The 22598-nt window shown below is 38.6% G+C and overlaps 3 protein-coding genes across 4 annotated transcripts in view; 2 read left to right on the top strand and 1 right to left on the bottom strand.

The window, feature by feature from the left end:
- The window catches only part of LOC107561051 (rho GTPase-activating protein 32-like), a 108286-nt gene extending 94588 nt beyond the window's left edge, over positions 1-13698 (top strand). The window contains exons 13-24 of the mRNA XM_016245390.1: positions 1399-1548; positions 3686-3788; positions 4792-4936; positions 5497-5579; positions 5704-5811; positions 5940-6085; positions 6176-6377; positions 7066-7211; positions 7582-7656; positions 7766-8536; positions 9089-9690; positions 10086-13698. Of these exons, the coding sequence (XP_016100876.1) occupies positions 1399-1548; positions 3686-3788; positions 4792-4936; positions 5497-5579; positions 5704-5811; positions 5940-6085; positions 6176-6377; positions 7066-7211; positions 7582-7656; positions 7766-8536; positions 9089-9690; positions 10086-12317 (4763 nt within the window). The 3' untranslated portion in view covers positions 12318-13698. The remainder of the gene's footprint in view (positions 1-1398; positions 1549-3685; positions 3789-4791; positions 4937-5496; positions 5580-5703; positions 5812-5939; positions 6086-6175; positions 6378-7065; positions 7212-7581; positions 7657-7765; positions 8537-9088; positions 9691-10085) is intronic.
- A 1471-nt stretch (positions 13699-15169) lies between these two features.
- On the bottom strand, positions 15170-16435 carry anapc13 (anaphase promoting complex subunit 13). The gene is made up of 3 exons (XM_016245394.1): positions 16204-16435; positions 15951-16061; positions 15170-15622 (listed from the first exon to the last, which is right to left on the bottom strand). The coding sequence occupies exons 2-3, from the start codon at positions 16047-16049 to the stop codon at positions 15497-15499; spliced, it is 225 nt and encodes a 74-aa protein (XP_016100880.1). The 5' UTR covers positions 16050-16061; positions 16204-16435; the 3' UTR covers positions 15170-15496.
- Positions 16436-17012: 577 nt separating this feature from the next.
- LOC107561054 (lathosterol oxidase-like) lies at positions 17013-20804 on the top strand. 2 transcript variants are annotated; one of them, XM_016245392.1, is made up of 5 exons: positions 17013-17089; positions 17376-17593; positions 17703-17835; positions 18061-18161; positions 19874-20804. In XM_016245392.1, the coding sequence occupies exons 2-5, from the start codon at positions 17384-17386 to the stop codon at positions 20324-20326; spliced, it is 897 nt and encodes a 298-aa protein (XP_016100878.1). In that variant the 5' UTR covers positions 17013-17089; positions 17376-17383; the 3' UTR covers positions 20327-20804. The 2 variants fall into 2 exon arrangements, with proteins under 2 accessions (XP_016100878.1, XP_016100879.1); XM_016245393.1 differs by lacking the exon at positions 17013-17089 and adding an exon at positions 17256-17274.
- The last annotated feature ends 1794 nt before the right edge of the window (positions 20805-22598 follow it).

Raw genomic sequence — 22598 nt, 5'->3', positions numbered from 1 at the left:
AGATCTGTAAAATGTGTGGCAGTTACTTTTATTGGCTCTTGAAAAGTAGAACAGGAAATTCCTACAACGGCTCTTTTCATGATTAACCTTGACTGGATATGAAAGGATTAATTGCATTCAGACCAGCTGTAACTGATTGTTGGATAAATGTTGATACCCTATACAATGAAAAATTGTGAGTAATGTGCCTTTTTATAAGGTAAAGACACGCAAAGGAACAGATGAAATCACAGCTGGCAGATGCCGCCTTGCCACGTCCACTGTGGTTTCAGCGTGCAAAGAATCATACATCCTTAAAATCACCAGGGAGTTAAACTGTTAAAATAATATTTGCAATTATTTTGCTAATTATTTTTACTCCGTCTCCTGCTAAATCCACCACATGTGCCCACAAACATAAACACAGATGGACCAGTTTGTGGTTTTCAGGAATCCCAGCTGCATTTGTAACAGCTCTGAAGTTGTTTCCGGCAACAGATTGTTTGCTGATTCATACAGCTTCATTATGCAAACAGTTAATTGGTTCGGAATATTTAAGCTTGCTAATATTTTATGAGGAACATTGAAAACAATCCCAGTTAAATGAGCAATTGCAATACAGGACTCTGGGTTTTATAGCAAATCCAGTGGAATTATTTTGGTGCGTTTGTGTGTTCCTGTCAAATCCTTGGAATTTCTCTCTTGATACTTTTCCGCTGTATCGTCCAAGAGTTTCTCATGCAAATTCTAGGTCAGGCTGCTGAAATCATTTTTTTGGGGTATGGTGGTTAGTGTCAGGGTGTAATAACAATGCAAGCTGCTCCGAAGACCAAACAGCTTGAGATGTCCTTCTTGCTTGGCCTCATTCAAAACTTAAATGAATGTTAATTCATTCAACAGTTAATTATTTCATGAGATGACTTTCACAGATGTTGTATGTCAGCCACTCATCTTCAGGCTTTCTCTTCCAGTGCTGAGCTTTTAGATTAAACTTGTAAAATTCATAGTTGATTATATGCTACTGTACTTGCGCCTCTATAACAGTTGCATTGATCCATAGAGAATGAAGTGGTTTGATTTTGCTCTACCAAATGTAGACCAAACACCCAGAGATGGAGGATGTACGTCCCTCACGAATTTGAGTGAATTAATAATTCTGCTCGGTTGACGAAACCGCTTACAATGTAGGATTTGGGAAATTCCTTTAGTAAAGGAACAGGGTTAATGCATAAACCCATTATTCTTACACAACCGAGTGTATTTGCTTTCTTCATTTCATAAGATCTTGGCTCGCTGACATGATGTGGCTGGCACTGGCCTGTTGTTAAACCGGATTTTCTTGGGGTCATTTATTGTTGCGCTGCTTGTGATTCACAGTGCAGTTTTTAAAATTTGCGTATTTTCATTTTTATCTTTCAGTGTCCAAGAAACACGGGAAACTGATCACTTTTCTACGCACATTCATGAAGTCCAGGCCGACCAAGCAGAAGCTGAAGCAAAGAGGTATCCTCAGGGAGAGGGTGTTCGGCTGTGACCTAGGAGAACATCTCCTCAACTCCAGCCATGACGGTGAGCTTTGCCCCCTTCTAGTCCTACTCAAACTCATGCTCATGCTCCAGAAGGTGCTTGACACTAATGTGAGACTGTGTGGGTGGGCTGGAAAGCATAGCTAACCCTCCTTCTCTAGAATAGCCCTTGGATCTGGCTGCATGGGTTGCCATGGCATCTGATTGGCTTAAAGCGGTCTAAAGGTCAGGAGGAATGGTTAGGGGGCCGTGTCTGGAGATTTCTTCCCCATTGATTCAGAGCTCCCTGGCAGCCTTCAGCATTTGCTCCATTTGTTTGACTTCAAATCCTCCCTGAGCCATTGCCTGCCTTAAAATCTAAGCCTTGTCCTTTTCAAAAGGGATCCACACAACTTAGTACGACTGTGCGACCATTACTTTTAGACGGGGGGGGACATTGCTTTTATTAAATGAAGAATGGACATTCTTTCCCTCAGGAGCAAGTATCCTCAAAGCAGAAATGCCTGGTATTCTTTAAAAATGTGTTCCTACAAAAGGTCATCCATTGTAGTTGGTTAGATAGATGATAAAATTTAGGTTTACTACCAAGGTCTGAATCTTTCGCTCCCTTCACTGTCCTCTCTTACCTATGAGCCCGCTCAGCTTTAATGTGTTAGTAAAATGGGTAATGGCAGAATGTGTATACTCCATCTCAGACGCTCTGATCTCAGAGGAACGTGAGACGATGATGGCTAAACACTTTGTTCAAGTAGAGAGTCATTAGAATGGATCAGTCATATTAACATAAAGCTCTGCAAACCTCCCTGCAATGCACTTATTATACTCTTGGACAGTATTTCGCTAGAGAGCAAAACACATTTTTTTCCTTTCTCTTTTAGTGCCACAAGGAAAGAATTTGCTGCATTTTTCAAAGTATTGAAAGGGTTAAAAAATCTGTCAAAAAATCAAACCATTCAAAAGTAGGGGGTCACTAAGATTTTAAGAAATTAATCCTTTAGTCAGCAAGGATGCATACAACTATTTTCAAAATCAGTAATAAGAAATTTTTCACAAATTCAGCTTTGCCATCACAGGAAAATGTTCCATTTTAAAATATATTAAAATAGGATACAGTTATTTTAATTTGTAATAATGTTTTACAATATTACTATTTTTACTGTATTTTTTATATATAAAATAATTGCAACCTTGGTGGGCCCAAGATAATTTTTTCATGCATTTTTTCATAAACCTTACTGACCCCAAACTACAAATACAGTTGAATGGTACTGTATTTGTTTTGTTTTTTTGTTATATTTATAGCAAATTACTAGGTTTATAATTTGCACGAACAACTGGAAGTTATACAGCTATAATTTACCTTTTTATAATTTACACTTTTGCAGGAAAAAAACATTGTGATTTGTCATTTTTAAACCATTCAGACTGATGCTTCCAAGAATATCACAAATCATTCTCAGTTTTGTCAATTTATCTATGTTTGCCAGCTAGACAGCTTTAGCTGGGTCATGTATTTAAATCAGGAGAATTAACAACACAGAATCACAGAAAACCAAATGTATATGTGTGCAAAGCATAAAAACCCATGTGCGTGATCAATGAACATACTGTAAGATATAAAGAATGTATTACTGGCCTTATAGGGCAAATGACAGCTACATTAACTGGCCTGAAACACTCACAATGACCACAGGCCATCCTTATTGTGAAGCACTGATTGAAAGATTTTTGAGATGGCTTAGAGACAAAAATGGTCTTGCATTTTTGAGGATTTTGTGCTTCAGACTGCTATGTCAGGAATGTAGATGAACAGCTGCCTCTGAACGTCTAGGACTCACTCATCTGCCGGATAAAGTTTGTCAAGACTAGAGGCCAGTCAGGGTTGTCTGTGACTATGATTCCTCTGGGTGAAACATTGCAAGGTCGCATTAGAGGTCTGGAGTTTGTCTGATGCCACTGGAGCAAATGTGAAGCTAAAAACTCTGCTTATACAGGAGAGCCTGGGCTTGTTATCTGACGATCGGGACTGTCTCTGGCAGTTGTTAAAGTTATTTATACCTTACAAAATCGGAAATTTACTGCACAAAGAATCTGGCATTCTATTCCATTGGCATTTTGACAACTCTCACACTTTACGTGCCAAAAAGGATGCTCCAGTAACATTTTGTATAAACCTCTAGTCCCCCAGGTACTCAAGAGCTGCACTGAGTTCATTGAGAAGCATGGAGTGGTTGATGGAATGTACCGTCTCTCTGGGATTGCCTCCAACATTCAGAAACTGCGGTAGGACATAAACACACTCCCCTAATTGCAAGTAGCAAAGATAGAGATTTATCATACTGCTTGAGAAACTCTGAATGCAGTGGCTGAATATTAAGCTGCTGATAATTACATTTCATAATGGGAATGTTTGTATTGTTGAATACAGGAGAAAATTAGTTCACCAGAGAGATTAGGTAGGTGGGTGGGGTATTACCAGGTCCAGAAGAAGTTGACAGATTAACAAATTTTCCCTCCCCCATGTACAGCCATGTCATTGGATAAACTTAAAACATAATATATTTTTTTTATAATTTATGTTATTTTTTACTTTTCTGCATTTTATGTAGATGCCACACTAGCATACCAGTTTGGTTGGGGTCTGTAAGATTTTTTCAGATGTTTTTAAAATAATTCTCTTATGCTCTCTGAGGCTGCATTCATTTGATTAAAAAATACAGTAAAAACGGTTATATTGTGAAATAATATTACAATTTAAAATAACTATTTTCCATTGTTATATATTTTAAAATGTAATTTATTGCTTTGATGGAAAATCTCAATTTTTAGCAGCAGTTGTGGCAGTGTCACATGATCCTTATGGAAATCATTCTAATATGCAGATGTTGTGCTCAAGAAACATTTCTTATTATTATTATCAGCGTTGAAAATAGTTCTGCTTAAGATTTTTGTGGAAACCATGATACATTTTTTCAGGATTCTTTGATGAATAGAAAGTTCAAAAGAGCAGCATTTATTTGTAATAGAAATAATTTGTAACCGTATTAATGTCTTTGCTGTCCCTTCTGATCAATTGAATGCATCCTTGGTGAATAAAATAATTAACTTGTTCATCGGCATCGACCACTGAAAACCAAAATTGTTCGTGTTATTTCAAATGTTATAAGATATTAGAAGATAATGTAATTTCATCCAAATTGGTTGAAATTCAGGTTTTAAGCACACCAAGTAGCCTACTGTGAGATTATTTGAATACATCAAGCACTTTCTTTCTCTCTCACTTTAGGCATGAATTTGACTCTGAACAGATCCCAGATCTGACAAAAGATGTTTACATTCAAGACATACACTGCGTGGGCTCCCTGTGCAAGCTTTACTTTCGAGAGCTTCCCAACCCACTTCTCACCTACCAGCTGTATGAGAAATTCTCGGTAAGCATTTATCCCAGAACGACAGACCTTATAAAGAGCCTTTTCTCGAACTCACACACTCTTTGTCATACAAATAGCTCCAGCTGAGAGCACCTATTATACTAGAACAGCCAGTCCATACTTATGATATCAAAACCTTTTTAGTTCTTGGTGTGATAATATGCGTGGGTCTCTTATCTGAGACTGGCAAAACAGCGCAGAAGTCAATGAAGGCTTTAGGCTATTTGTTGTATTGATTGCTTTTAATGAGTATACAAAATGAATTGCTTGTCTATTAGAGCCCTGCTTCACAGAGTTCATCTGCATGCCAAACAAAGCACTGACATTTACAGCATCTGGAGATAAGTCCCTGCAAATGAAAACAGCCAGAGTAAAGAGCGCATCAGTGTTTTCAGGTTGCTATGGAAGCAGTGAAACTATAATGCACAGGAAATGTGATTGACCATGAGCTTTTGTCCGCTCAGCAGTATAGTGTGAACATGGGTTTAAGAGTATTTTTGTTGGTTAGAGTTGCTCTAGATGCAGTGACCCTGATTTACACCCGCTCTTCTCCTTTTTAGGAGGCTGTGTCAGCAGCCACAGATGAGGAGAGGCTGATCAAAATACATGATGTCATTCAGCAGCTGCCGCCTCCGCACTATAGGTTTGTAAATGACCACAATGCCCTCTGCTGGTTGCTATAGGACTTGCAGTCCTCTTTTCAACATTTTTCGACTCTCCTGCATTTACTGTAGTTTTAACGTTAAATATTCATGCTTCTCTTGTAGGACTTTTGAGTTTCTTATGAGGCATCTTTCACACTTAGCAACCTTCAGCTATGTAACAAACATGCATACGAAGAATTTGGCCATCGTTTGGGCCCCCAACTTACTTAGGTAAGATCTCTGCATGATGCAAGTGTAATGTTTGTGAAAACAGATACTTATGGATACAATTTTATAACTATGAATATAAAAACCTAGTATTCATAACTAATCTTTGATTTTTATTCTCAACTAAAAAGGTCAAAGCAAATAGAATCGGCTTGCTTCAGCGGCACAGCAGCCTTCATGGAGGTGCGAATACAGTCGGTTGTGGTGGAGTTCATCCTCAACCATGTGGATGTTCTCTTTAGCCCCAAACTGAGCTCACTTATACGAGAGGGAACAGGTATGCAATATGGACAGATTAAATATTGACAGATATTTAAAAAAAATTTATATTGCTATGTATTCATCACACGTTTCTTTGTCTTTGTAGGACACAACTCTTTGTCTCGGCCTAAATCTTTGTTGGTGCCCTCTCCATCCACAAAGCTGCTAACATTAGAAGAGGCACAGGCCCGTACCCAGGCCCAGATCAACTCACCCATCACTGCAGACAGCAAGTACATAGAGGTGGGAGAGGGTCCTGCAGCCTTACAGGGAAAATTCCACACGGTCATTGAATTCCCCACTGAGAGGTATAAAGCGAGCTTTAAAATGTTGTCATTTTTTAAAGGGGTCATAGGATGCTACATGCACTTTTACAAGTTGTTTGAACTGAAATGTGTGTTGGCAGTGTGTGTACACAAACACCCTATAATGATAAAAATCCACCCCGTAGTTTTTTTTTAATCTGGTTAAATGTTTTCCCCTTTCTCAAATCGAGCCGATCTCAGATGCCTGTCTGTGTGACGTCACACAGACAGGCCCCTCCCACTATAGTTTGATTAACAGTAGCCAGTTCACCATTGTTTCATCAAGCCAATCTCAGATGCCTGTCTGTGAGACGTCACACAGACAGGCCCCTCCCATGATAGTTTGATTGACAGTAACGTTTCAGCACAGACTGGACTGGTGTCTTAACTTACCTAAGAGAGGGGCGGGGTCAGCAAAGCTCATTAACATTTAAAGGAAAATACTACAAAAACGGCTTGATCTGAAAAGAGCTGTTTTTGACAGGGTAAAAAAGGGTTTTTTACACTATCATTGAGAAATTTTAACCAAACTATGTTACAGACTTTTCATTAAGACCCTAAAGAATCATATCAACTTGTGGAAAATGGGCATCCTATGACCCCTTTAATGCTGTTATAAAGAGACCAATTATGTGCCTGTTATTCTCAAAGAGATATATTTTGTACATTTTATCTTCTTTTTTTTTTCTAGGAAAAGACAGCCCATAAAGTCTAAAAAGTCTCCAGTTGGCAGTTGGCGGTCTTTTTTCAACTTGGGCAAGTCTTCCTCGATGTCTAAACGAAAACTACACCGCAATCCCAGTGAACCAAATGAACTCAAGACCATGGCATATGCTGGTTAGTGTTGTGCCATTTTGTCATCTTTAAATGTCAGATAGTCATTATCACAAAATAAACCCAGTGGTTAATCAGGCCTTGTATCTTGTGGAAGACGTTTATTTAGCAGTAATGACCAGCTGATTGTAAATTACGCTGCTAATTACATGGCTATTTACTGAATATATAAATAAATGGACATGAAATAATGATTTGAGTTTAAATGATTTTATTATGTGAGAGCAGAGAGACTGCAGAGCATTTACGAGAGACAACAACAATATTTTACCACATATTGACCAATCAGTGTCAAGTATTCTAGAACTCTGTTTGGTTATGTATAAGCAGTTTGTTGTAACCTCTCTGTTCCTGCTTTATTTTCCCTGCTCAGGAGGAAGAGGAGACACCAGTACTCTTCGGTCTGCCAAAAGTGAGGAGTCTCTCACCTCTTTACATAACGTTGAAGGTAACAGACTCCTAAAGCTCTAAAAAAAAAAAAAAGAAAAAAAAACCTCAGCCTCAAGTTGTAAACCAACCATTGTGAAATTCGAAAATTTTTGCTTTTCCTTTAATAGGAGAGTCTAAGGTGTACAGGCCACGCAGACCTCGTTCCAGCAGTGATGCTCTCTCTGCTTCCTTCAATGGTGATCTACTGGATAGCAGACAACACTGTAACTCATATGACAATCTGGGCCATGGGGAGAGTGATGGGGATGATGGACCAATCTGTGTGCCTGCTCTTATCTCCCCGCCACGTTCCGCTGATGATGTGGACTTGAGCCCTCCTGACATTGGCATGGCCTCTTTAGACTTTGACCCCATGTCTTTCCAGTGTAGCCTTCCTCTGGCAGAGACTTCCATTTTCTCACTGGACACAGATGAAAGCAGTCTGAAGAGGAGCCTGGCCAGTGCTAGTGACTCCGAGCCAGTCTCGCCAGTCAGAGCTAAAGTTATAAGTCATTCTGTGTCTCCAGACCACAGTCCAGCCTTAAAGGATAGAAATAAACTGCCCCCTGCATCTTTCTCAGAGAAAACTCCAGTTCAATCTCTTGAGAGCAGTGAGAAGTCAGCTGTTGTGACTCCTCTAAGCGTCTCTGAATCAGCTCCCTCCATGATAAGGAAAGCACCAGAGAGCACTGTGCTCCAGCCCTCTTCCACTCCATCTCCACTCGACTCTCCTGCAAAATTGAGCTTTCTGTCAAGAACCACCGATCTGCCCCTGAGTGAAGCCATTCAGCAAGAGCTTCTTTCTAAAGCTACTACATTTGAGAGTAAAGAGAGTAAAGACATATCAAGCATTGAATGTTCACAGCCACCACAGGTCACCTGTTCTCAAGAGCAGCCAGGTAAGCTGAACTGAAACACAGGGATATTATAGCTTAAATCCATAATGTTTCTTGAGGAGTCATTGACATTTTTATCCTGAATTAGTTTAATACACCTCTTCTAGGATGAGAATATTTTTATCTCCTGTATTAAAATTAATATTCAAAGTGTTAGGGTGAAACAGCTGTCCTGATATCATTTTATAAAATATTTTATAATGATGGTTAAGTTTTTCAAAAATATTTGAAACAAACATGAATACAGAGAGTACATTAAGAACTTAAATACTAGATTTTTTTTAATTATTATTTTATTTTAATGTAAATACTATCATTAACCCTGATGCCACTGTGATATGAACCTCCAAGGTATGCTGGGTTTCATAAGATAATTATTTGATTTTTCAGGTTTAGTTCACCAGGCTTTAACCAGTAGCGCTTTGCACAAACAGCCTCAATGTAGAGAAATCTATCCACAATCTGTAGAAATTTAACATTTCCCTTTCTTACCTTCTCATGAATATTAGCCTGCCTTCTCCTTGTTTGAGTTCCCTCTGTTTTGTCCATCTGTAGGAGCCGTAGCTCTGGACTCACCAAAGGGCAATGTCCCTGTCAGCTCTGTGTCCCTCATACCTCCCCCTCCCCCACCAAAAAACGCTGCCCGCATGCTTGCACTAGCTTTAGCAGAATCTGCTCAGCAGGCCACTATTCTTTCTCGGAGGCAATCCTCTGGACCCCCTACACCAGTGTCCCCCATTAGGCCACAAGGGTTACTGGAGACCATGGACTGGCCTCCTCCTCCTTCCTTGCCATCACAGACATTCTTGGAGGAAACTACAGTAGAAGTGTCAAAGAGGTCTGCTCCTACGTCTTCACCACCCTCCACCCCAGCTGAAAAGTTAACTCGCTCCGTCAGTCTGCACCTCAACACAGGTGATTGTGGGAAGCCATCCAGCATTTCTTGCAATAACCAGGATGTTGTCTCACCAGAGACCCCAAGCCAGAGTGCTATGCTTTCTAGTCAACCTTATCAAGTTTCCCAAACACAAAAAAGCCCAGAAAGGCAGCAGCCAGCTGTGGGCCAGACACCTGTGAGCACAGACAAAACCACTACCACAATCACCACACCATCTATCAGCAGCAAGGATACTGTCATTCAACAACCTAGCTCTGAGGTAAGCAGTGGTACATGCAGGGATGTCAGTAGCACTAGTACTTCAGTACCAAGGCTGAACATTAAATAATTTTATAAATATTCATGAGCCTGGCCTTCACCATTGTAAATTCAAAATGAAAAGCATGTTAAGCATTAGTGCTGTTTGCCTGCTAGTGTGAAAGTATGTAAGATCAAAAGCTTGCTCCCATTGTTTTAATTTAATTTGTTAGTAGTACATGTTTTTTGCATGTTGTGTGATATTTCAGTTTTGTCATATTGCATCAAAATTAGTATCAAGAATTATTCAGTCATTAATCTGATATTGATATCAATAGCTAAAATTACAGCACATGTAAATACAAAAAGGGAAATATGTAAGAAACCTAACAGTGTTTGTTTGGGCTTAATCCCTAGTTCCATATGACTGAAATGGTTATGCCACCAAAACCCACAAAGACGCCAGATCAACCAGTCGCAATTCTCCAGCCTCAGCCACAAATACAGACTCAACCTAATGCAGCGATTCGGTCTCAACCTCAAGTTCAGCCTCATTCTCAGTCACAAGCACAACCTCAGTTTCAGCCCAAATCGCAGCCCAATGCTAGAGTTGCACCAACCCCCGCAGCACCTCTTGATCCTGTGGAAAAACCATGGGAAGCCATTAAGCCTGTCCATCCAAAAGCAGATAGTGCTCCTCCACACCATACTCAGGGAGTGATGCCGCCAACGCCCCCAGTTCGTTCTATTGAAAGTAAATTAGCAATGGCTGCTCTCTGCAACACTGAGGCTGCAAACCCTGCCAACTTTCATGCCATATTAGAAACATCCATGAGAGGCTCAGTGGAGGAGACTCCCCCACAGTCTCATCCACCTCATCGCAGGGCTTCCACTCATCAGACAGGTTACATTTGCCCCTCAAAAGGGGATGCTGCCCTACTGGAGCCCACCACAGAAGTGTATTACCATCAGCGGGTATCCCCTTCAGGTCAGGCTACGATGGCATACCATTACAGACCAGAGAGTGTTCCACCACACCTTTCTTATGTGTCAAAATCAGAGCCACAGATTTCCTATAGAGGCCACGGTGATGGCCGATACAATACGATTGGACCTAGGTCCTACCACCAGTCTATCAAATCTCGTGGCCCACTGAGAAGTGAATACATTTCTCCAAGCTCACTGCACCACTCCCATGGCTACAGCCAAGTAGATGGACCTACTGTGTACCCAACAATCCGTAGAGTCCACTCCCTACATGTGCCTCCCACCACCATCCGCTCAATGCCAGTCACAAGAACCGAGGTTCCACCAGATGATGAGTTATTTTACTACCAGCGCCCAGTCTACCACTGCAAGTCTCACCAACCACCCTCTCAAGCTGACTACCACGTCACACAACTGCAGCCTTATTTTGAGAATGGAAGAGTCCAGTACCGCTACAGCCCCTACTCTGGCTCTCACATTCTGGATGCCCCTTTCTATGATGTGGACCATTACGGTACGATCCGCTTACGGCATGTCCATTCCTTCAGCGGTCGGGACAGTGCCCCTCTCCTTCGGACTGGAGCCAAATCCGGAGGCTACCACTACCTTTCACGGCATTTCATTCCTTTAAAGGAGCATAGCTTCGTAAGCAGAGACATGCCACCTTACAGTGGTTTAAAAGGGAGTGTTTACTTTGCGTGGGATCCAGAAGAAGCAGAAAGGCTTCGCGTACATTCTATCCGCAGGGAAAGCCGAGCAAGGCAAAAAGTTAAGGGTTCTGTTATGTCTCAGTATGACAACATAGGACCCTACATGCCAGTGGATATAGACATGTTACACTTGCGGAGCAAATCAGATCCTGGCAAAACTGTGTTGATGGCTACCGAGAGCAAGGAGGCCAAATATAATATTGTATCTGGATCTCAGCATGCTCCCAGGCACTTGATCTCTGATCCAGATGTCCTGATGTATATGGAAACAGAGAAGCACTGCCAAGGAAATGGGATGGGGGACAAAACCACCAAACAAGGCAGCTCCAGGACCTACTCGTCCATCCATTCACATCAATCGCAACTTCCTCCACGAAGCCTGCAGCACTTACCTGAAGGTGGCCATCTTGACCCGAAGTTTGAACCAGGGGAAAAGCAACTGAGCAGTAAACACTGGCAGGAACACTCAGAGAGCAGGAGTGCCCAACCTCGTTACGAAATGTCAGATTTGGATCGCCACATATGCAGGGTTAAAGCCACTAGCAGCGCCAGTGAAGATGAACAAGCAGCTCCAGTGAAACCAGCTCCTCCACCCAAGCCAGAGAGATCTCACAGCGTTAGAGAGCGGCAGCATTACAACCAGTCCAGTCTTCCTGCACATCTACCAGACAATTCAGATAGAGACCATAGTGGATCCTACTCTTATCAGTCACAGGGGCAAAGACAAAGTGCCATTACTTTACAGTCACACTATGACAACCTGGATGACTACCATCCAGTACCTCAGTCCCAAACATCACTATCAAATCGAGGTGGTTCCAGCTCCTATCACAGCCCTGGTTTCTCAACTCCACATAGTAATTGCGCATACTCCACTGCCTTGGGACAGGGCGCCTTCTTACAAGCTGAGCTTTCAGTGCAGAGGCCAGAGACAGAGATTAATGCGGAGTAAACAGACATTTAATGACAAACCAGATAAATTTGAAACATTATTGTAGGTGTCAATTGTAATTCATTTGAAGTTTTAACAGCCTCTGCGGGACAGTGGACTGCCTTCTGACTGTTTACATTCGGTTTCCTTTTCTTTTTTTATGTACAAAGAAATGTAAGACTTTTTACTGAACTGAATGTACCATAATTTCATCAGTTGTTGAAACATTGTGACGTGGAGATATAACTTGTTATATACTGTAGATATTCTGTGATATTGACAAATGTTACATGAATCATAACCAGACGAGTTATGTATATCTTGGAAGATGTATATCTGGATATAAGGGATTATTTTTGTTCTGTTTTATTACTTTGAAAAGGTCTGGGAGTGGATATAAATGAAGTGTAAAGGTTTGCATTTTAGAAATGCATGTAATCAACATTTTACAGAACAGTTCTGTGTACCTTGATATATATATATATATATGTATAGTGTACTTTCTGGATGTTACAGTAACAGTGGAAGGGAAGCCCTGTTTAAGTCATCCTACCTTCATTTTACACTCAGTGTACACAACTAGGTGGTACATGAAATTCTTAATTTTCTGCCTTCAGGTTGGGGGCCCAAAATGTGCATTTTTCATTTTGTCCAAACTGTGCCATTACTATTATATATGATAGGGGTTAATCACAAGCAACTAGATTTCTTTCTTCATTTTAAAACTTGACAAGATTTGACTGAATTCTGCTTGGATGAGTTGTTGGAGGGATGAACAATGAATGCAGATTGTGATGGCGTAAGTATTCATTAAGATATTGGAGAATGACTGAAGGTGAGAGTGCCAATGTGAAGTGACTAAGACACATTTCTCGTCCCACTTTCAGAGAAATGTGTTATTGACAGGGAGTTTTTAATACATTTAGTGATTAAAATATGTCTCTTGTCTGATCTTAGACCAGCACCTTACTTACATCTTTGTAACAAGCTGCATTACTAAATTTCACATAGGTCCATAAACTTTATGTAAGGAGAACCACTTGCCTGAAAATGTCCATTCATTTCATAACACTGAACAATTTGTGCTTTTGCAATTAGTACAATGTACATTGCCCTCAGAACAAATCTGTCAGGTGGAGATAAACCAATATTTTAGTTATTTAAAAGGAGAGTTTATGATTAGGGGACCCATTTTTGTTGCTTTGCGAAGTCATTGCATGTTACCGGTCTGTCAGACAGTAATTATTATTGCATTACGTTGCCTTGAAAATTTGAGTATTCAGATGAGCCCAAGCTCACAATGGCATAATTTGTATGTTTGTAGTTGATCCCCTAATAACATCTGTTTTTGTGTTTTGCCAAGTCTTAAGAAGTTTCTTTTCATTTTGCCAGCATTTTTATGATTGACATTTAATATGCTGTTTTCTTGTTTTTATTTGTTTTAGACTGTGAAAAAAAAAACGGTTGGGTGGCTAGCGTGGGAAAAAAATAAAGGCATTCATATGTAACCTCTATTTATGGGACCAAACTGAAATTTTAATGCAGCATATCCATACTTGCATTCTCCTCATGAGGATTTGACCCAAAACTTTAGCATTAAAGCCTGAACCTGCAGTCTGATTTATTTTAGCCTCAAATAACATTTACTCCTTTAATGCACATTTCTGGGGAATATATTTTAGTATAGCAAACAAACCAGTAGGCTAAACAATACCAGTATTGCTCTTTAAAACAAATACTTATTCAGCTTAAATCTATAATAGGCCTACAGCTGCTGTTATTTTATTTAATTTTGCTGCCAAATGGATTGTTGTAATAAAGACCTCCATTAAGATAGCATTTACTATAAATTCATAGCTATTTGGTCAAATTCCCCCAAACCTCTACACATCTGCCTAAGGAGTCGCCTAGCTGAACACATCTTTTTGTAATACCAAGAAAGTATCATACGTGTTGGTTATGACTAAAACATAATATGCTCACAGTTAGCCATGTTTCAGATATATTTGTGATAACAAATGGAGCACCTCTGTCACCTTTGAACCCAAATAAAATTCAGCTTAGCCTGAAAGAAGGAATGCTTCACTGATTCCATTCTTCACTGCTTGTGCATTTAATTCAATTAGCTATTTTACACTTGCTTAAGTCACTAATTTCATTTTAGCATAGTACATTTTCATTTTAGCATAAAATATCACAAGCAAAAAAAAATATCTTTATAGTTTGTATAATTCTTGTTTCTAATACAACTGCAGTATATATGTCTAATGTACACAACTGTTAAAAAATTGGGTAGGGAACATTTTATATTTTTTGAAAGCAATCTCATGTTCACTAAGCTTGCATTTATTTGACACAATTGTGAATAACTTTATTATTACTATTATTGTTATATTTTAAAATGTAATTTATTCATGTGATGGCAAAGCTGAACTTTCAGCAGCCATTACTCTACAGTCTTTAGTGTCGATGAATCGCCTCTCGGTAAGATGCTTTGCCTTATCAAATGGGCTGTGGTTATACATATAGAAAAGCTGGATGTGTTATTATTACTATTATTGTTATATTTTAAAATGTAATTTATTCATGTGATGGCAAAGCTGAACTTTCAGCAGCCATTACTCTACAGTCGATGTGTGTCGATGAATCGCCTCTCGGTAAGATGCTTTGCCTTATCAAATGGGCTGTGGTTATACATATAGAAAAGCTGGATGTGTGGAAATCACTGGCTTTCAAACTTTAAGGAAGGGTAGACCAGAAGCATTAAAGTTCTTTGATGAATAGAAAGTTCAAAGAACATAGTTTATTTGGAATAGAAATCTTTTGTAACAGTAAAATGTCTTTACTGTCACTTTTGATCAAATTAATGCGTCCATTCTGAATAAAAGTATACATTTCTTTAAAAAAACGGACCCCATACAGGTTGCAACTCATCTATACAGACGTTATAAGTGTTGTGTATTTTAGATAACCAGTTTGAAACCTTGAACATTGTGTGAATTGTAAGAATGCGGTGTACTAACAATAATTTAAACAACTAGCACACAACTCAATTTAAATGAATACTGCACTTTACATTTTAAACATTTATATATATATGAATCACAGCGGCACAATTATTTGAGGTTGTAGTTCAGAAATGAGTCGAGTTCTTTCCATCATCATAATACATGGCTGGGGAGGACAGAGCATCTTCCCATCTAAGTGCCAACGTTTGGGGTGTTTTCATGCAAACTCTGCAGGGCGAGATCTGACCACTTCATCTCTTGCTCTTTGACTGACTCAGTCGATCCGCCGTTGTCTTGTTCTGATTCTGGAAGTTCACTCTGTCAGAAAAAGGTATGAAATAAAGTTAAATCATACAATGGGCTAATAAGCAATCATGGCAAACATGATCTCATTAATACAAATATAAAGTATTAATGCTCAAATATTTCCACCCATAAAATATGTGGCCGATCTCTCTATACCGTATGTAAATGAAAAATTGAAGTAAAAAAAAAAATTGCGATGTGCACATTCCACTGCTGACTGAAGTATTAACAGTACCCGCCATCATTGCGAAGGTTACTTATGATAACGACGGACATAACGTTACATTGTAACGTACGTAATTCGAAATGCACAATCAAAACTGTAGATGTGAAGTTTTACCAGTGGGATTGTGACATCTTCATATGGCAGTCTGTCTTCTCTCCAGGCATCATCTGTGAGATCGAGAACTCTTCCATCTCTCTGAACTTCACTGTCCATGATCAGACTTTGCTACACAATCAAAAGACCAAACTACCGTTACTTTGAAACACTGCATCTATCTATGGTCAATTATGTTGCGCGTGGATTTCATAAAAGTACTCTTATCATGAAAGCTCTTAAATGATCTTATAGTGAAAGTAACAATACAGACCCGCGCGGCCTTCTACCCAGCGCTGCCGTTTGTTGTTATGTCGCTCTCTGATGACGGCATCTACTCTTAGAACCTTTTCTGCAATAAAACTCCTACATATCGTGTCAGCTATATTTCTGAATACACCATAATCAGCCCGATGTACCTGGATTAATGAAACGGAGTAATTGCAATGTTTCTTTAATTGTCTGTAACGTCTTATTGCGAAGTGCAATTTATGAACGGACCTTTTCGTTGAATCTTTTGAACCGGTTCACAAACCCCATCTAATTGAATCGTTCACGAATTGTTACGAGCAAAACGTAACGGAAATATGTTTACGGCTGTATAACAGTTCTTCTATGCAGAGATGTTTTTCCTAAAACGCGCAAAACATTTCAACAAATAGATGCAAATGAATTTAGCATTGTTTATTGGAAATATAAATTATATTTATTTTCAAGTCGACTTTTTATGAGCTGAATCGCGGCTATAACAAACTGAACTGGGACAGATTAAAATACAATACGCACTCTTAATAATAAAGACCAATCGAGAAAGTCACTAAGAACAAGATGTTTGCCTCGTGATAATGCAAAAACCATAGACTGTAAAACGACGGCAAATAATCATTGAATCTGTTTTTCAACCGGTTCTCCGAGACGACCCGTTCGAAAGAACCGATTCGCGGAAAGGAATTGAACTCCCTATCACTAACGCCATGACCAGATCGCGCATCTGTCCAATGAGATGTCAAGAAACGGGCTCGCGCTGCGAGAAAGTCAGCCGCTATTGGCTGCGTCCGTTTGTGTTTCTACAGTGGGCGCAGAAGGACGGCCTCTCTGAGGCTTTTAAGGTTACCTCACATATTTTCTCTTCTGGCGAGTCTTCAAAAGCACATTTACAGGTGAGCTGATTGTTTCCTACAATTACAGCATATTAACTATAAGACTACATTCATACATTCATTCTGTATAATCAGTTTTTTATTCATTTTGTTTTAGGAAAGTACACTCGCGTTACTTGTAATGCGTTACCCCCAACACTGGTTATAATTTACAACATTGGGCAAAGTGCACTGGAGTGTTTCTTGTATTTTTAGTGTTTGTTACAATATGGCAATGATGATCAAGGGAATTATGATACTTCATTCACATTTTAGACATTTAATTACACTTCTGCCCAACTCTTAGGGTCAAAGATGGACCTTGTGCTCAACGTTGCAGATTATTACTTCTTCACTCCTTGTGTGTATCCCTCATCATGGCCCGAGGACGAGCCTCTGCGGCAGATCATTGGCTTGATGGTGGTCACCAACCTGGGTGCTGCAGTCTTATATCTAGGCCTGGGTGCTTTGAGCTACTTCTTCATTTTTGATCACAAATTAAAGCAACACCCTCAATTTTTGGAGGTTTGTTTATGCATCTAGCAACCTACAGTCTTTAAAAGGAGTATATTTATGTATATATATATATATATATAATATATGTGTATGCTATTTATTATATTTTTCTCCAAAGAACCAGGTGCAACGTGAAATTAAGTATGCTTTGTGGTCTTTGCCCTGGATCAGCCTACCAACAGTAGCATTGTTTTTCGCTGAGGTCAGAGGATACAGCAAACTGTACGACAGGGTCGATGAATCGCCCCTCGGTAAGATCTTTTGCTTTATCGGTTGGGTAGTGGAAAAAGCTGGATGTGTGGATAAAACTGGCTTTCAAATTTTAAGGAAGGGTAGAAGAGCAACATTAAAAGTGATGCAACAAACGGACAGCCCTAATTTTGTAAAGTGCCAGTAATGCAGCCTGTCAGATGTGCTTTAGATAATCGTGTTGCTATGGGCATAACCATCTCATACTATTTATGCTTGTATTTCAGGATGGTCAGGGCTGATTTTCAGCATGGTCTCTTTCCTGTTATTCACTGACATGTGCATTTACTGGATTCACAGATTCCTTCACCACAAGTTGATCTATAAGGTATTTAAGATATATATGAACTGCCTTGCATTGACATATGGGTAAATATGAGTAAAGACATGAGTAATTCCTGTTATGTAGTGTTTTGTTTTGTTTGTTTGTTTTTTTTAAACAAAAGGAATATACTTGAGTTGTAATTTAAGGTAGTTTTTCTATTAAAGCATGTAGAAGACCTAGTAAATATGCCCTGGTCAAGCTTAGGTACTTATAGTTTATTCATTCAATTTAATTGTACCAACAGTAGCATTGTTTTTCGCTGAGGTCAGAGGATACAGCAAACTGTACGACAGGGTCGATGAATCGCCCCTCGGTAAGATCTTTTGCTTTATCGGTTGGGTAGTGGAAAAAGCTGGATGTGTGGATAAAACTGGCTTTCAAATTTTAAGGAAGGGTAGAAGAGCAACATTAAAAGTGATGCAACAAACGGACAGCCCTAATTTTGTAAAGTGCCAGTAATGCAGCCTGTCAGATGTGCTTTAGATAATCGTGTTGCTATGGGCATAACCATCTCATACTATTTATGCTTGTATTTCAGGATGGTCAGGGCTGATTTTCAGCATGGTCTCTTTCCTGTTATTCACTGACATGTGCATTTACTGGATTCACAGATTCCTTCACCACAAGTTGATCTATAAGGTATTTAAGATATATATGAACTGCCTTGCATTGACATATGGGTAAAGACATGAGTAATTCCTGTTATGTAGTGTTTTGTTTTGTTTGTTTGTTTTTTTTTAAACAAAAGGAATATACTTGAGTTGTAATTTAAGGTAGTTTTTCTATTAAAGCATGTAGAAGACCTAGTAAATATGCCCTGGTCAAGCTTAGGTACTTATAGTTTATTCATTCAATTTAATTGCTTCAGTAATGGGCAAGAAAATGAATAGGATGGGAATAAAGAGTAATACTTCAAAATATTAATAGGGTGATATTGAGGACACAGGAAAAACTTAATAACCAATTAAAACAATACCCCCCCCCAAAAAAAACATGCTTTGAAAATGATGAGAAAGTAAAGAATATAAAGAAGAAATAAAATCTCATTTTTATTTTAGAACGGTGTTATTTTAGTGTTATTTATATACTATGATGGTATTAACATTTGAATTAGCTTTTATTTTTATATTTTCAGTTTACATTTTCATTTTAGTTTGTTTTGGTGATTTTCTGTGCTTTTGTCATTTTTAATGCTTTAATGCTTTTATTTCGGGTTTTATTTTGTTGTTTTAGTGCTTCAACTTTTCGTCACATTTTTTAAGTTGAATTTTTTCATATAATATTTATATTTAATTTTATATATGTTTTATTAATATTTTTTTTTATATCTATTTCATTTACTATATATATATATACATAATTAACTATTACAGCGCTGTTTTAAAAATTGCTCAGTATCTGGTGCAAAAATAACAACAGAAGCTTAATACCGAGCAGTGAAATGATTTTAAATTCACCACTATTCATCTAATTAACTTTGTTATATTGAATAAAAAGTCAAAAATGTACTAATATTTTTCCATCTTTATAAAAAATGTGAATTTAATATTTTATCCACCATCTGTATGATTGGTACATAGTAAGAAAGACACACCTGCATGGGTGAAAATACAACATATTTGATCTAATTTTGAATATGCTTTCAGCTACAAATAAAAGTGTAGTTCTCTCAGCTCCATCTAACTTGCTTTTTTTATCTTTTCCCTCATATACAGTATTTTCACAAACCACATCATGTGTGGAAGATCCCCACTCCATTTGCTAGCCACGCTTTCCACCCTGTGGACGGATTTCTTCAGGGCCTGCCATACCACATATACCCCTTCCTCTTCCCCCTACACAAGGTTCTGTACTTAGTCCTGTACGTGTTCGTCAACATATGGACCGTCTCCATCCATGACGGGGACTACCGTGTGCCCAGCCTGATGGAACAAATCATCAACGGTTCAGCTCACCACACAGATCACCACCTTTTCTTCGACTACAACTACGGGCAGTACTTCACCCTGTGGGACCGCATTGGAGGCTCCTACCGCTACCCTTCAGCCTTGATGGGGAAGGGGCCGCACGACCACATTAAAAAACTGATGGCAAAAGGGAAGCTGAACTCAAACAGCGTAAACGGCAACACTAATAAAAAAAAAGGTGTTCATGTCAAGAAAGAGTAGGTAGGCAGATTAAGCATCATGAATGAGTTTCAAGGTAAGGTTCAAGGTAAGTGCTTATTCATAAGAGACTCTTCATCAATACTAGTAAAGTAAAATAATCAGTTATGCATAAAATTGCCAAAAGGAGGCACAAAATGTGCAAAGGACAAAAGGAATCAAAGAAAGTACAAAAAGTGTGTATTTTTGCCAAATAGTAACATTCGCTGTGGCTACCCTGTTGGTATTCTTGCTTTTGTGTAATTTAATATGAATAACTTAAATTAACAGGTTTCTGTCAAGTAAGCGTCTATAATTTCGTTGTCATAAACATTCAAAGAATGTATGAAGATTGACAGGACTCTCCCTTCACATGACCTCAGTTCATCTTTCCATTAGCAGTTGTTAAAGTACACAAGACTGGTGAAGGTTTTTGCTGGTCTACAGTCATCTTTTCTTAAAAGAGATTCTGCGGTTTGCTTTTGATATAAAAAACATTTCCAAATAAAAAAACAGCTGTATATCTGTATATCATTGGTGTTGTAATATTGTGCATGGAAATCTGAGGTCAAGTCAGGTTATGCAATTCATTCTTTAGCTTGACAGACACCTTGATTGTGGAGACGAAAGTCAGATTGCTCAAGTAACATGATTGTTAATAGCAGACATTGTAGCTTTGAGTACACTAACATTTTATTGTCCTTTGTAGCATAGCAACAATTCATGTGCAGCATCATGGCCCACACTAGAGGGTGCTGTTGAATCTCACATTATTCAGGTATTTGTGAAACGGTGCAGAAGAAACAGTTACTAGTAGAGTTTTATTGTCAAACCAAATCAGTGAAAAGGACAACTTTGCCAGAATTCTTGTTTGCATCACATTTACATCACAAAAAGACAGATTTTATTTTTCGTTTAATAAAGTGTGGGAAGGAATAATCATACAACTGTATTAATGTAAAACAAACCAACAAACTCAAATTAACCATGTTTGTTCTTCATTATTTAAATGAGGAGAGAAACCTCTAAGCAATGCATTGTTAGTCAAATTCAATTCATCCTGGCAAGCTAATTAGTGTCTATGGCAACACTTTATGATTTTTAGGACTAATTTTTTCACTTTACAGGTGAGCTGATTGTTTCCTACAATTACAGCATTTACAGCGTATTAACGATAAGACTACATTCATACATTCATTCTGTATAATCTGTTTCTTATTCATTTTGTCTTAGGAAAGTACAAAGTTATCATTTACAACAAAGGTTATAGCAAGGGGATAACATTCAAAGTAAGATGTAACGGCCATTGAATCGTTTGTTAAAGCTGCAGGCAAACTTTGATTAAGACGTGTGTTGGAGGGAGAACAGTTACCTGTGCGGTGTTAAACTACAGCCCAGATCATTCCAGCAAATCATTTGATGCACATGACATTGCAGTCATATTTTATAGAAAATGCTTTATAGAAGAAAAATAAGCTTATAATCAGGGTAATAGTTGAAGTTGGCAGCTTTATTATGTATTGAAGTGGGTGGACTAGCAGGGTTCCTTCAGGTTAAATGCTGCAAAAATCAGATGGCATTATGCTTTTAATTCTCATTCTTTTAAAGGAATAGTTCACCCAAAAATGAAAATTTCCTGAAGGTTTACTCACCCTCAGGATATCCAATATGTAGGTGAATTTGTTTCTTCATCAGAACAGATTTGGAGAGATTTTTCTAAATCACTTGCTCACCAGTGGATCCTCTGCAGTGAATCCTCTGCAGTCTGGCCAAAATCCATAATCCATAATAATGCTTCCTGCAATGAAAAAGTGCATCCCCTGTTGTCCTCTCATATCAAAATCCACAGACATATTTGTTTAGAACATATTTCTGGACGGTTTTCATTTGTAAACAGTGCTTGGGCATATTTCTCTCCTGATTCAGACCAGACGTTTTCACTGGAGAAAACAATATTATGCATATTATGGAGCGATATTATGGACTCGTATTTTAGCTGAAAGCAATGGTTAAAATCATCTTGATGGATTTGTTTATTACAAACACGCAGCTTCACAAGACATTAACGGATGGACTGGAGTCTTGTGGATTATTGTGATGTTTTTATCAGCTGTTTGGACTCTCATTCTGACGGCACCCATTCACTGAATAGGATCCATTGGTGAGCAAGTGATGCTGAATTTCTCCAAAACTGTTCTGATGAAGATACAAGCTCATCTACATCTTGGATAGTCTGAGGATTCATTTTCAGCAAATGTTCATTTTTGGGTGAACTATTCCTTTAATATTAAGTGAA

Source organism: Sinocyclocheilus grahami, unplaced genomic scaffold, assembly GCF_001515645.1.
Source record: "Sinocyclocheilus grahami isolate Dianchi unplaced genomic scaffold, SAMN03320097.WGS_v1.1 scaffold755.1, whole genome shotgun sequence".
In the NCBI taxonomy this organism is placed as follows: Eukaryota; Metazoa; Chordata; class Actinopteri; order Cypriniformes; family Cyprinidae; genus Sinocyclocheilus; species Sinocyclocheilus grahami.
The sequence above is the reverse complement of the archived record's forward strand: the minus strand, read 5'-3'. Positions and strand labels throughout refer to the sequence as shown.